We start from the raw sequence: 14,313 nt of genomic DNA on the forward strand, positions 1-14,313 counted from the left end.
TGGAAAAATTATTCAGGAGCAGTTTATTTTTGAAAAATAAATCTATATTTACAATTATGCCTTTTCAAGAAACATTCTTAGAAATTTTCTGAGCTCTTACTGTAGCCCTCAGCTCAAGGTCAGCTGTCCTGTTGATTTGGAACAGTGATACATCGCCTCCCTTGTTGCGGGTGGTTCCCGGGGATTACAGACCAGGGAAATAATGAAAGACAGAGCTGCTGCTCTTACCAATCCATGCCATGTCCTCAAATAAAGGTAGCTTTTCCTTGATCAGATCATGCCAGCCATAATATCACCCTGAAGTTTTGCCAATATAAATATACATATGTATGTGTGCACGTGTGCATGCATGTACATATGTTTCAAGCAGTTTATTTTTATCATTGTTTGAAACTACAGTGCTTTGGGGAAGTAAATAAGCTTTAAACAACGGACAACGTACTCAAATTTATTTTATTTTTCTTCTAGTGACTATCTTCATTATCATGCTAATTTGTTGGTGACACAGGATCTTACCATTTATTTCAGACTCTGGATCTTGAGCTCTCTGCTTCCACCTGCAGAGAACGGGATTGCAAACGACCCTGTGTAACTTATTGTGTTTTGCCTACCTACCTGTTTCTTGCAACCTTTTTTTTTGTCTCTACGTAATGACAAAATCTTTCATTTGGAGGAACAAGCATAAATTGTGATTCTATGCATAATTTGATACAGTTTAATTATTTTTGAAATACAGCATTCAACCTCAGCCCAGTGAAGTACCTTCTCACTCAGCGTTGCGATTTCACTTGCCCTATTCACATTACTGTCCCTGTTCTCTTCAAAACAATCCCCCAAATGCCTGATTTTCCTCCTTATACTCAAATAATACGTGCTTTCACATTAGTCATTTAGCTATGCAATCCTCCTTTCCTTTTGTAAATATTAGAAACAGGTTCTTACTCTTATGTTCTTAGCGAGTATGTGGCCTAATTTCTGCCATTACAATGATTTACTTAGCATTTAATTTTAAGTCTGTATTAATCTAGTCTGTAATTGCTTATGATTTTTAGTCATCATCCCTGTGTATGTATTTATGCTCCAGGACTTAAGAAAAGCAAATCCGAAAGTTTCTTTTAGAGTGTCTCCTACAGGTTATTTTATTCTGCCATCATACTATGCCTGCTCAAAATACTTCTTTCTGCTTCACTTCATTCTCCAGAAAGTGACAGAAAGCGTCACTTGGGAAAGAATTCGCAGTACAGAGGTTTGGGATCAGAATGCATTGTTTCTTTTAAATACTTAGTTAAAAATTGGCATTGTTTGTTTGTTATACATGTTGAGTATTGTTTGTTATACATGTTGAGTATTATGCAATGTCCCAGGACAGCAGAGACTTCCAAACTGTGCTATCACATCAAAGCCTGCTGTGACCTCCCCTCCTCGCCCCGCCCCTCCCCTCCCCTCCCCCTCCCCTCCTCTCCTCTCCCACCCTCTCCCTTCCCTTCCCCTCTCCTAAACAGCCTAATTTTTGTGTAGTATATAAGTCAGTTTTTACATAAAAATGTCCAAAATGGAAATATATTTCAAAGTAATCTAGAGTATATCTCTCTGTATTAAAATTTAAAAATGTTATTTTGGCGCTATTGATTTCCTTAAAATATCTTGCATGAGTTCCGGAGCATAGTGGATCTCATTGTTCAGGTGCTTTCTGTTGTTTTGGTTCTTGTTTTTCTATTTGATTGCACTCACCATTGCACACTTGGTTGTCATGCACTCTACCATTTGAACTAGGCTCCTAAATTGGCTTTTGTTTGTTTCTCAGGTAGGGTCTCACAGTCTTGTCCCTGCCTAGCCCCTGAACAAGATCTTCCTATCTGTCCCTTCAGACTAACTGGAACTGCAGGTGTGTACCTCCACATCTGGCTTGATTTTGCCATAGGGTTTCACCATTTTTGCTTGATCTGGTCTGAAATCACAATATTCTTATCTCTACCTCCTTCCTCCTGGTATTTTATGAACACATTTCTCTTTCAAAAATTAAATGGAACAGTAGTCCAAGGTGATATATATATGAGTTACTTCTGTGACAAAATTTCCAAATAATAGTCACAAGAACTCAATGCTATTGAGTCCATTCTATTTCTGTCAGTTTTTATAGTAATCATAGATAGTTCAATAATTTGTCTAAGATTGTGCACAAAGAAACCAAGTTGAAATCAGAAACGATAAAGTTTGGGATTTATAAACTATGCTCGGTTTGGCATCAGTTATAATTTATTAATAGTATATATTCACTGCAGAATATTTACAATTCATCTACTTGGCTAAAAACAAATCCACAGTATTCACAAAGGCTTTCCATCATGAGCATCTTTGTAATTCTGAAATCAGTAGGAGGATGTAGAGAGTCAACAGCGCTGAAGTACTTCCTTAGCATGGAAAGCCTGGCCTTGCAATCCTCCAGGCATGCTCTGTGCGTGGGGAAAGGGAATGCTTTAACCGATACGTGCGCATGTACTAAGTGCCACCATTTCAAGCGTGGTATCCTGACTAGGGGAAAAAAAGCTCTTTAGAACAGAAAATGCTATTCAAGTTCAAGGACTAAATAATTGAGCCCAGCTCATTTTTATTTAGTCAGATGCGGAAAAAAATATATCCTTAATTGGTAGGAAGATCTCAATGCACCAGAATCCAATTATAGAGTCATCAAAATACTGGTGTTATAAAAGTTAATGAGACATTTTAAAGACACTAGAATTTTATGATACTGATTTAATTTGAAAAATGGCACAGATAATTGTAAGTTTAATATGCTGAAAATTCTTTGTCTTTACTTTGGAATCCCAACCAAAAGATATAGAATTAAATGTCTTTATTTTTTGTTTTCTTCATATTGGTTTGGGTTTAGTAATATTTTAGAAATTGGCAAGTGGTATTACCTGTGTCCTCTGAATTACAGATAATGAAATGAACAATTAGACCTACATATCATTAATTCAAATGTTGTTGGCATATACTAATATTAACAAATAAAATGACAGCCATGAGCCTAAAGAAGGATGATCTTGACATTCAGAGCACTTGTTAAGCTGTCTTAGCTCTATAACTAAAAGTTAATACAAATCAACTTGTATATTATAAAGTCTTTTAGTTATATATCATTACTATTATAGTCTTTAAGAAATGCCATATACTATTTTTCCTAATGGCAAAGACACGTTTTGTGAGTTAGTTGGTATAATGAGAGCCAGTCAGTTGATTAAGTTGACGGATCATAAAGAGATAGTTTACAATCTGGAGCTACATAAAAACAAGTGTAGAAAGGTAGGAGAATTAATGTCAGGCACATAAATATCTAAGATTATTTATATCAGAAACTGTACCTGAAAATAAAGTTAGGTTAATTTCACACAGACATGGAAATTTATCAATTTGAAATTTAACCTGCATGTTTTGAACAATTTTTTTCAGGAAAATGTATAATTTGTCATAGTCTTGATTATTATCCTAGGTAGTTGTACAAAGGTGTTTCAATTCAACATGTCAGTTTGTGAGCACAATGCACCTTGATTAATGCTACCCTTTTGACTACTCTCCTACATACCATATTCTTAATGTAGCTGCATAGCTACATTGAATAATATATTGTGTGAAATCATATACATTTACACATTTATTTGTTTTGGAATTTATATAAAAATTAGTATGAATTCCTTTGCAAAGCTTTGTAATGGCCAAGATTATATAGAACTCATATTGCTATAAACCTCTTATCTAGCTGAGAGTTCATCATAATTCATCTTATTATTAATCTTTTCATTTCTAAGCTTATCATAATATTAAATATGTAATTAATTCATACATCAATTCGTTAATTAGTTGTGGTTTTTCTTCTGCAAGGAACAGAAAATTCAGCTATCATTGCTAATATAAATTCAGGCAACCCTTCACGCAGAGCAAAGCAACCAGAGGTCTGTATTGTAGCCTTCCAGTGAAGCAATCCACGAAATCCATCCTTTGTGTCCCCCACTTCAGACGGCACAAGATGGCGGTCACACCTGTTCCTTCCAGACCCTTTCTTTGTTCATGCAGGAAGAAAGCACGTTAAAGAGTTTTTATCTCGATGGCCTCTTTTACAGTAGGTTTTCACTCACATCAGTCAAAGCCAAGTCATCTGCTCACCTTGAAATGGGTCAATCGTCCTTGAGATGTAGAGCATCTCACGATTCAGCCTTTGGCACAGGAAATGTCCTATCTGCCTGTATTCACAGAGTGTGCATTCAACCTCCATAAACTTTGGCTTAAGAGTAGCAAGAACACTGAGCTGCCCTTGCATTCGGTGACGAACTATAACAATAAATATTATGAGTGGAATTGGAGTTGTTGAAATGAATAATCATTACATATGCTACCCCCAAGAGTTATATTTTCTTTTGTATCTGGCAGAACTTGACACAAGTGGTTTGTTTATTTGAGGACAATTACAAATGCACAAGATCGTTTGTGGTTTTAATTATATTGGGAAGGAGAATGGGCACTCTTGAAACGTTGCCTTGTTTACAACTCCGTTTTTGCAGTGTACATCTTGCCCTGTTGTTCTTGGGAATTCAAGTGTGTGCTTCTGTTCTTTCCAGGCAGATCAAGATGAACTTAGAAGCCATTCATCGGTTGATCGAGGAAGCACACGACTTCCAGATGCAGCAGGCTTCAGCTAAAGCTCGCTGCTGCGATGTGGAAGCTTCTGCATCGCCCCCCAAGAACCCCGGAGGTTCTGGCTTTCCTCTTTCCGAACTACAGCCCCATGCTGCCCCAACCCACGGTGGCCCCTCGCAGGCCTCCCCCAAGTGGGACTTTTGTGAAGAGCTTCGCCTGCGGGAACTCGAAGAAGTCAAGGCCAGAGCTGCCCAGATGGAAAAGACCATGCGCTGGTGGTCAGACTGCACCGCCAATTGGAGAGAGAAATGGAGTAAAGTTCGAGTGGAAAGGAACCTTGCCAAAGAGGAAGGAAGGCAACTAAGACTAAAACTAGACATGGTAATGAAAGAATTGAGTGTCCTGAAAAAGAAGCAAAGCCTGTCACTTCCCAGGGAAGCCACTGGCACCAAAGTGAACCAGGATGCAGAGCTCCCTAGCTTTGTAGAGCTGTCTTCTGACTGTACAGAGCCATCGCCAAGGAGTTCACAACTCTGCGGATCTATGAGACAATGTTTAGAGAAAAGACAGTTTCCTGCAGAGAGAAACACAGATCGTAAGGTAAGAAAAATGCTCATTGAGTTGGAAGATTACGTGCTGCGCGCATATATTGAGTATCGATGAAGAAGAAGGAAAACTGACACAGTATTGAGTATCTTACTCTGATATCTAATCCAGCAATGAATTTTCATGTATTTGTCATCGGCCTCCCTACTTTGGCTGGGCAGACCCTCATAGCATCTGTGGACCAGCGGACAGTTGGGAAGCACATACCACCTCTCCGTATGGCATTGGTTTTACCTGTCTGGGCAATTGCCTCTCTAAAAGTATCAGTTAATATCTTGCAGCTTTTAACTCAATAGAAAGTCTTAATCTTTTCCAAAATGTATGAAATTGAAGTTCTATTCTAAATGAACCTCTGAAAAGATAATAGTGACATCACTTTGGCTTACTGGGCCTTTTACTTTTGTTTTTTGTGCTCACAGTTCAGGCTGCTAGTCCCTCTGTATATGTATTTGGAGAAATGTTTATATTACCAAAATTCAACAGGCAAATACAAGTGCAGTGTTGGGGATGAGGAAGCTTAGCTGATACAATCAACAGGCCTGGAATTCACAAAATATTTCTTTTCTATTTGATGTCAGTAAGCTCCATACTGTAGAAGTTAAGACATTTATGCATGTGTCATTCTGGGAAAATCTTCAAGTTTCATTTGGAATATGTAAAATCAAGAATAAATCACATATTGTAGGTAATAATTAAAGTTTGGGAAGGGGGAATAAATACAATTCTTTGTGATTGTAGGGAAATCAGTATAGGCTGTTGAAGAAAATTGAATCAGCTGTTTATTTTGAACAATTTTCATGACAACTCTGGGCTAAAGGAAAAATATGTTTGCATATCATAGCTTATCTGAACATGGAATTTTCTGTGATTTTTTTCTTAGTCTTTAAAGGAAAGATATGTATCTTATTATTTTAAATGAAGTATCAGTACTTACAGTATTAAATTCTGGAGAGTATTGGGACTAATAATGCAATAATGCAATAACTTGGCCTCCAATGGTACTTACAAACTGAAGTGTGCTAGAAGTTTAAATTTAATTTGATTTTGTTCAAAACTCATAAATCTGGAGAAATTAGCTACACATCTCTACAGCATAAACCCAGCATAAACTTAGTAAAATGGTGGACATATGACATAGGATTGTTTTTTAGTAACACATTGCAGTAATTGCTATCTGTATTTATTAAGATATCACATTTGATTCTACTTGAGATTGAACTAATAAACTAAAAATCCAATAACCAAGTCTATGGGTCTATTCAAGACCCTGAAAATTCTCTCTACCTGTTGCCGCAAAAACGTGTTTATAAAAATCATTTTGCTTTACTTGAAACTCTCCAGGGAGTTTTTGTGCCAAAATCAGCTGTAGTAAAGATTCATGAATTTATTTTTTAATCACTTTAAATATATTGAAGTTTACACAAAGGTTTATTTTGTTTTGTTTTTTTGCTGTGATTAGAAGAAGGAGGCAGAATTTAAGGCAAATCATTAAGCCAATATGCTCATTATAACAGCAGAACACTGCAAAACAGATCTGACAGATACAGATCTGCTTGGTCATATTCTATCTCTCCGTCTCTTAGGGAACAGCAGGGCTGTTGTCATATAGATTCAGCGCAATGACAGCATCTCCTTCCTTTTGAACATAGGTTTTGTCCTTGACTTTTGAGAAGAGACTTAAATGTTAAACAATAGTAATTCTTGTGTGTGTGTTTCTTTTTCCAGGAAGCTGTTGTTAATGATCCGTTAAGGTTAAATGAAGAGACAAGCCCCGATCCAGATTGCAGTGGTAGATTTAGAAGGGCACCTGGGCTCACGCTGACAGCAAAGTATCCGCCTCCAGAGAACAAAGGAACTGCTGACTTGTCAGCTTTGCCGGGGCACCTGGCTGCGTTCCAACACGCCTTCCAGAAGGAGCGAGAGTAAGTGACAGTCACTCTCTCTCCCAGGTCCACATCTGGAATTCAAAGCCCTAAGATGTGCAGTGTCTTATCTAACGTTCAGAGTATTACTGGAATCCTATGAGTCAGCAAATAGAAACCAACAGGATGATAACACCAAGGAATAAATCAGTTAGGTGAGGTATTGAGCAAAGATAATGACGTGCTATGCATTGCCCATTTCCATCGCAAGGGAACATGCTATGCTTGTGACGAAGTGATTATTAAACATGAATGTCTGTCTTAGTGGTGACATAGCTGTATGACACCAGCCTGTTTTTGCCTGTGTGGAAGCCAGGGTATGTGGGATGATACTTCTGTGTGTGTGTGTGTGTGTGTGTGTGTGTGTGTGTGAACTGATATTGCTCAAGATACAATCTTGAGCAATCTTTATTTTGAACAATTTTCATGACAATTCTGGGCTGAAGGAAAAATATGTTTGCATTTCATAGCTTATCTGAACATGGAATTTTCTGTGATTTTTTTCTTAGTCTTTAAAGGAAAGATATGTATCTTATTATTTTAAATGAAGTATCAGTACTTGCAGTATTAAATTCTGGAGGGCGTTGGGACTAATAATGCCATAATGCAATAACTTGGCCTCCAGTGGTACTTACAAACTGAAGTGTGCTAGAAGTTTAAATTTAATTTGATTTTGTTCAAAACTCATAAGTCTGGAGAAATTAGCTACACATTTCTACAGCACAAACAGTAAAGTTGTGGACATATGACATAGGATTTTTTTTTTAGTAACACATTTGGTAATACGTCGTTTCCTCACCCGCCGGCCACCGTGCTCTCTTCCAGAGTGTTAAGTGCAGCTCCGCATCTCACGGCTCAGAGGCTGGACTAGCATGGGAGGCTGGGAGCTGGAGATCTGAAGCCTTGCTTCCGCACACGGCTGGTGGCTCACCGTGAGGCCCCTCCTGGATAGAACCTTCTAGAAGGGTGTGTGGGAGCCCCAGAGGTACCACAGGGTAGCGTGTAGCTATTTAATGACTCAGTATGGCCCCGTCTCACAGGAACCTGGGGAGGCAGTCTCTCAGAGCCTGGCTCTGCCTCTGGGAGAGGGAGGATCTCCATGCTAGGTGGTATTAATTAATTGCTGGGCTGTTTTTGTTTTTGTTTTTGTCTTTTGTTTTTCTCATGAGCATCGTATGAAACAATTGGCACACTGTAAAATGCAGTCCAATCTCAAAATAAATATTTTGTCCAGAGCCAATGGGACCAGGAAAAGAATGAGAAAAACACACTCATGCAAGGATCCAAGGAAAAAGAAGACAAGCTGCCCCCTTGATTAAACGGGCTGAGCCGTGAATTAGCAAACCAGCCTTTCTCTGTAGTGCTCTTATCTGACACTGAGAAGCAGTTCTGTCTGCAAGTGTTCGGTCTCACTGCACCTCCTTTTCAGATTTCACGGCTGTTATTCACAATAGCCGGTGACAATGCCAGCATCTCTGTACAGAACGAATTTTAATTATTCCATCATGGAGCAGACATTCCCGATGGAGACAGCGATTAGCAGACAAAGAGGCCAGTACTAGCTCTGCGGCTGGGCCGGTGTTAATTCCATACCAAGGTAGAAGCCTCAGTGAAATTGGAACCTCTGAATTTTTATTGTTTGAAGGTTTTAACTTTCAGTGCTTATGAGCTTTTCTCACACCCTCTCACGATGTCGTGGAAGCAGTGTGCTGAATGTTCCTCTTCGGAGGCCTGTCTGTGAGAGATGTCTGTTTTAATGACATTCATATGTTCTGCATACATAACGCATGCACAAATCTACAAGCAATATGTTTACTTCTTGTAATAAGTGACCCAACGCAACCTAAGTGTAATAAATTGTGCATGTCATAAATTTTAGTAGACGTACCATGAACAGGTAAAAGAATACTGCAAAGCCAAGCCTTCATCATCTAAATGTCTTGTCTTAGAAGGGCACCAGAAATGTCTATGAATTTTATGAGTAAGTGGTTGTACAAAAGGGTTACAGTTCCACAAGTAAGTTTATGAGTACAATGAATCTCAAGCAAGGTCTCCCCTTCCCGTCTTTCCTTCCGTCCAAGAAGTATTTTCTTTCTTCACTATCACAAGACAATGCTCTCCTAGGACCTAGTGTTCAGTACCATAAATCTGTCTAATCTTTCCAAGTTGTCCTCTAGGATTTCAGAGTGTGGGTGGCTTGCATCTAGATTATGTGAATATAAGTTTTTATGTGTTTCCATCCAGTGGGAAAAATTCTCTTGACTAGCTCCCAAGAACCAGCTGAGAAAACTCAGAAAATTGATTTCAACATTTAATGCGAACTACCTTATTAAGTAAACTAAAATTATTCTATTACACACAATGCTGTTTAATTTTATGAGTGATTTCCCAGTGTTGAGGAGTTCTTCAACTACTACACTACAGTGTTGTGTAGACATGAAAATTTGCATATTTCTCCTGAATGGATGCAAGCCTTCCCAGACACACTATCTAGATTGAAGTCAGGAAACAATGGACTTGATTTCACCAAGGTAGGTACATGTGCACTTGTTTTCAATTCAGTACAGAGAACACTCACATCCTTTATGAAATGGTATGTCATGTAAGCTGCATTTCTGTGCGACTTGATTAATTTACTTTCTACATAAAATACTTTGCTTATTATGCTGATCTGCTTGATTAAATATTTTGTTTAATGAGATTTAAAGGCAAACATGAGAAGGCAAAGCAAATAAAAAAAATGAGCCAAGCTAGCTGAACACACCTATAATTTCGGCATTTGGGAGGCAGAGAGAGGAGAATCAATAGCTAATGTGAACCCAGCACAGGCTACATAATGAGTTCAAGCACAGCTTAGGCTGTATGATGACACTCTATCTCCAAACAACTACAGCCCTTAAAACCCAACACACACACACACACACACAGCTGACAAACCAAAGTACCTCAAAGATTAACACATAGATATTAAAGAAAAAAATATATCCTACATATATATATATATCAGCTATTCTAAAGCATAATGTATACAAAGCCACCCAACTGTTTCCTGTTTTAATTGGTTAAATATAGACAGTCAGGCCTAGTTTACTTATTTGCTGTCACTCATGGGGTATTTAGTAAGCCTTTGGTTGCTTTTTCCACTGCCCACTATATACTGTGAGCTTGAGCCATCCTCCAGAGAGAGCCAATTCCCTGGACACAAAAAAATAAGCACAAGTCTCCACCACAGCTCTCCTGAGTACACAGACAGGCGGCCTGGAAAGGGCTCTTCAGAGGTAGCCACCTGACCAATACCAGCTGCTGCTCCAAGGGGGTGTCGGGGAGAGAAGGGACACCCTTCCTGGGAGTTGGGGTAGGCGCTGCAGGGCTGTGTCTTGTATTCACAGGATGCCTTGCCTCTCTGCCTCCTAGCGAAGATGCCTGCTCTCTCCCCGCCCTGCCCTGTGCTGGCAGGAAGATCCCCTGGGCTTCACACTGGAATTTCTGCATGCTGGAGTCCCCTCTTCGCTTCGCTCCCAGAGTTCCTCTGGCCTCCAATTTGAATGTATGTGCTAACTGTCCACAGGACTGATAATGAGCAGAATGCTCCCTCTGACAGTAGGCTTGTCTATGGCTGCATCTCTTCTCAGCCTTAAGATTAAAAATACCTTTAAAAATCTTTTTTTTCTAATTAAATTAGTTATATATGTCTTTGGTTCCCATGAGGAACCTATGTGATTATGAAGACTTAAGCATGCAATCACAACAGCACCTGAATGCTTCCTGCTAAGTGGATATCTGTAAAACCTTTTATAGTTAGCATTTAACTACTAGTTATACATTGTCTTTATTATTTAGATAATTTATGGCTTATTCTTTAGATAAAGTGTAGATGTATGGTGAGTGATAATGTTGAGATGTCCACAACTTTTTAACACCAATTCATCTTACAGAAAATGTTCGTTAGACATTTTTCAAAGACATTTTACAGAATTCAAAATGATTGGCACCTATTCTCAGATATAAGATCTTTCACCTGAAGAAATATTTTGAATAGTCATCTTTTGATACATTAATTTTATTCCCAAGCATCATAGGATCATAATAGAAAAAAGGATCAAATATTGAACAGAATTATAATTACATCTTTCAATGAATGTGGACAGTCTGAAAACTTATATATTTTAGTCATGTAATTTTTAAAGACTGAATCATCAAATTGAGGACATATTTCCACACAACTTCCTCTTCTTAATTTTAATCATTTAGAGAAGGTGTACATGACATCTGTCCTAACTTTCAGAAAATGTATTCCTTTGTACTCCTTTACTTCAAATAGCACCATCATAGTATGTATTTTAATTATTTAAACACAAAATTGTGAAGAATCTCTCTGAAAAAGAATAAGTTGACTAAAGTAGAAATTTATGGATTCATTGAGTGCCCTCTGGTGCATAAAGTTAGATGTGCAATGTCTGTGGCATTTATTCACACAAATACACAGCTAAAACAAAGTTGGGCCGTGCTAAGAAGAATGTGTACACTTCATGTCATGAACACATTCTTATGAATTTCCTGCCTCCAAAAACTCATGACCACATAGAAAGTTTTCACCCAATAAATGTTCACATTTAGGGTGAGGATGATAAGGTTTCCTATGGAGCCACAGACTTGAAATCCTGCAACCTCAGCGCCAAGAGTCCTGGGACTGTAGTCATATGCCACCACCCCTGGGAAAAATGCATTATTTTTAAGGAACCGATACATCTGCTATTTTTATTTAAGATGTATATTTCAAAAATATGACTACTAGATTTGAAATGTTACTAATTTCCCTTAAAAAGGAAAAAATAACCATTATTTGTTTAATTTTTGATAAAATTAGATTATTCTTATGACACAGGCTAGCTTTTGATTCTAGGGCTAGATATGAATTAACTATGATGTATATTTAGATTACAATTAATGTATCACTGAAGTAAATTTTTATATGATCTTGACAATGTTATAAACTCTCAAAGAATAGCTATTCCAGTCATTTTTATAACATTGTTGAAGATGAGCATTATTTTTTAGTAACCGTGAACCGTTGATTATTAAAGTGAACTACCGTGCTCTGAAAAGTTGGAGTTAATATAAAATCTTGCATTATCACTTGATGACTTAAAGTGAAATGTCAAAATATATTTTTCTCAGTGAATGTGAGTTTGAATTTGTAAGTTAAACATCTTGAAATATTCAATTACAATTTTTCTACTACACTATAGGTGAGTAAAATAATTTCCAATTATATTTCTATCATACTATTTGTGAATAAAGTAATTTCCAAGATTAACTTCAGGAAAAAATACATTTTTGTGCGATCTATTGTGTGAATGTAGTTAATTCAACTCTTTGTCTACTTCATTTAAGATGTCATTTGCTTTTAAAGTTTGTCCATTACTGACAAAATATTTCAAAATTCTGCTTTTATAAGTTTAATAAAATGAAAAGCACAAATGTGAGAATATTTACCTTAAGTGTTCTAGCCAAGTTACAATTGGCAATTGTAATTTTTAATGTTTTCACCTTAATTTCACAAGTTGTAACCTTTGCTATGTCTTTTGCATATGCTAATCTGCATTATCATCCAACACATAAAAAGCACTCACATGTCCAACCTGTAGAAAATTCAACATGCAAAAGATTATGTACAACTTAATTTAACAAAATTGTTATTATTGGTGGTTTGCTATTTCTTTCTTTTCTTTTAATTGTGAAAATACCGTACAGAGAGGTTACAATTACATGAGCAAGGTAATGAGTACATTTCTTATCAAGCATTGTTGCCTCCTCCTTTGTTTCCCCTTCCTATCCCTGCCCATCTCCCCTCCCCACTCTCCCCTTCCCCTCCCCCCCAACCCTGGCCAAAGTTGTAAAGTTCATTTTCAACATAACGTCTTGTATATCTCATTGTTGCAATGGGTCCACCTGAATCCCTATTTAAACGATTTGTTTTTTCTCTTCCCTCCACAAATTATACCAACATCAAATACAGTGAAAGCAGGGGTTATACCGTGGGGGAGGGACATACAAAGCAACAAAGAAATCATCTTATAAATATGTTAGAAACAATCACAAGGAAGAAAAAACATTTGAATACTTATCTTGGGGTTCATTTCGCCTAACCTCAACTTATCAGACCTTTTCTGGTTGCCTCATACATATACTAGTTTTTGCAAATAAGAGAAACCATGGAACCTATGTTTTTTTGGGCCAGCCTTACTTCACTTATTATAATTTTTTTCCAAGTCTTTCCATTTCCTAACAAATGGGACAATGTCATTCTTTCTGATGGAGGCATAGAATTCCATTGTGTATATATACCACATTTTCTTGATGCTGCAATAAACATAGTTGTGCTGGTAGCTTTAGTATAGTCTTGTTTGTGATCATTTGGGTAAATGCCCAAAAGTGGGATTGCTGGGTCATAGGGGAGCTCTATGTGGAGTCTTTTGAGGAATCTCCATACTGCTTTCCAAAGTGGTTGAACAAGTTTACACTCCCACCAACAATGCAGTAGGGTTCCCTTCTGTCCACATCCCCTCCAGCATCTGTTGTCATTAGAGTTCTTGATTATAGCCATTCTAACTGGGGTGAGGTGGTATCTCAAGGTTGTTTTGATTTGCATTTCTTTTATGGCTAGAGAGGTTGAGCATTTCCTCATGTGTCTATTGGCCATCTTTCTTTCCTCTTCAGAGAAGTTTCTCTTTAAGTCTTTAGCCCACTTATTTATCGGACAGTTGTTTCTTTGAGAATTTGTTGTTGGGAGATTTAATTTTTGAGTTCCAGGTATATTTTAGATATGAGACCCTTGTCCATTGTATGGCTAGTGAAGATCTTCTCCCAATCATGGGCTTTCTATTGATCTTGCGAGCTATGTCCTTTGCCATGCAGAAGCTCTGCAATTTCATGCAATCCCATTTGTCCAATGTTTCTTTGATTTTTGTGTTTCTGGGTCTCTATTAAGAAAATTTGGGCCTGTGCCAAGGAGTCCTAGGGTTTCCATCCTGTAATGTTTTCAGAGTGTCTGCTTTGACTCTGAGGTCTTTGATCCATTTGGAGTTGGTTCTGGTGCAGGGTGATATATAAGGATCTAGCTTTAGTTTTCTACAAGTGATTAACCAAT

The 14,313-nt window shown here is 37.6% G+C and overlaps 1 protein-coding gene across 1 annotated transcript in view; it reads left to right on the plus strand.

Annotated features, from left to right (window-relative positions):
* The first annotated feature begins 4,626 nt into the window (after positions 1–4,626).
* The window catches only part of Ccdc102b (coiled-coil domain containing 102B), a 98,223-nt gene continuing 88,536 nt past the window's right edge, over positions 4,627–14,313 (plus strand). Inside the window, 2 exon segments of the mRNA XM_013018902.1 lie at positions 4,627–5,235; positions 6,967–7,163. Of these exon segments, the coding sequence (XP_012874356.1) occupies positions 4,627–5,235; positions 6,967–7,163 (806 nt within the window).

The sequence above is a fragment of the Dipodomys ordii genome, unplaced genomic scaffold (assembly GCF_000151885.1).
Source record: "Dipodomys ordii isolate 6190 unplaced genomic scaffold, Dord_2.0 Scaffold43, whole genome shotgun sequence".
Taxonomy (NCBI): domain Eukaryota; kingdom Metazoa; phylum Chordata; class Mammalia; order Rodentia; family Heteromyidae; genus Dipodomys; species Dipodomys ordii.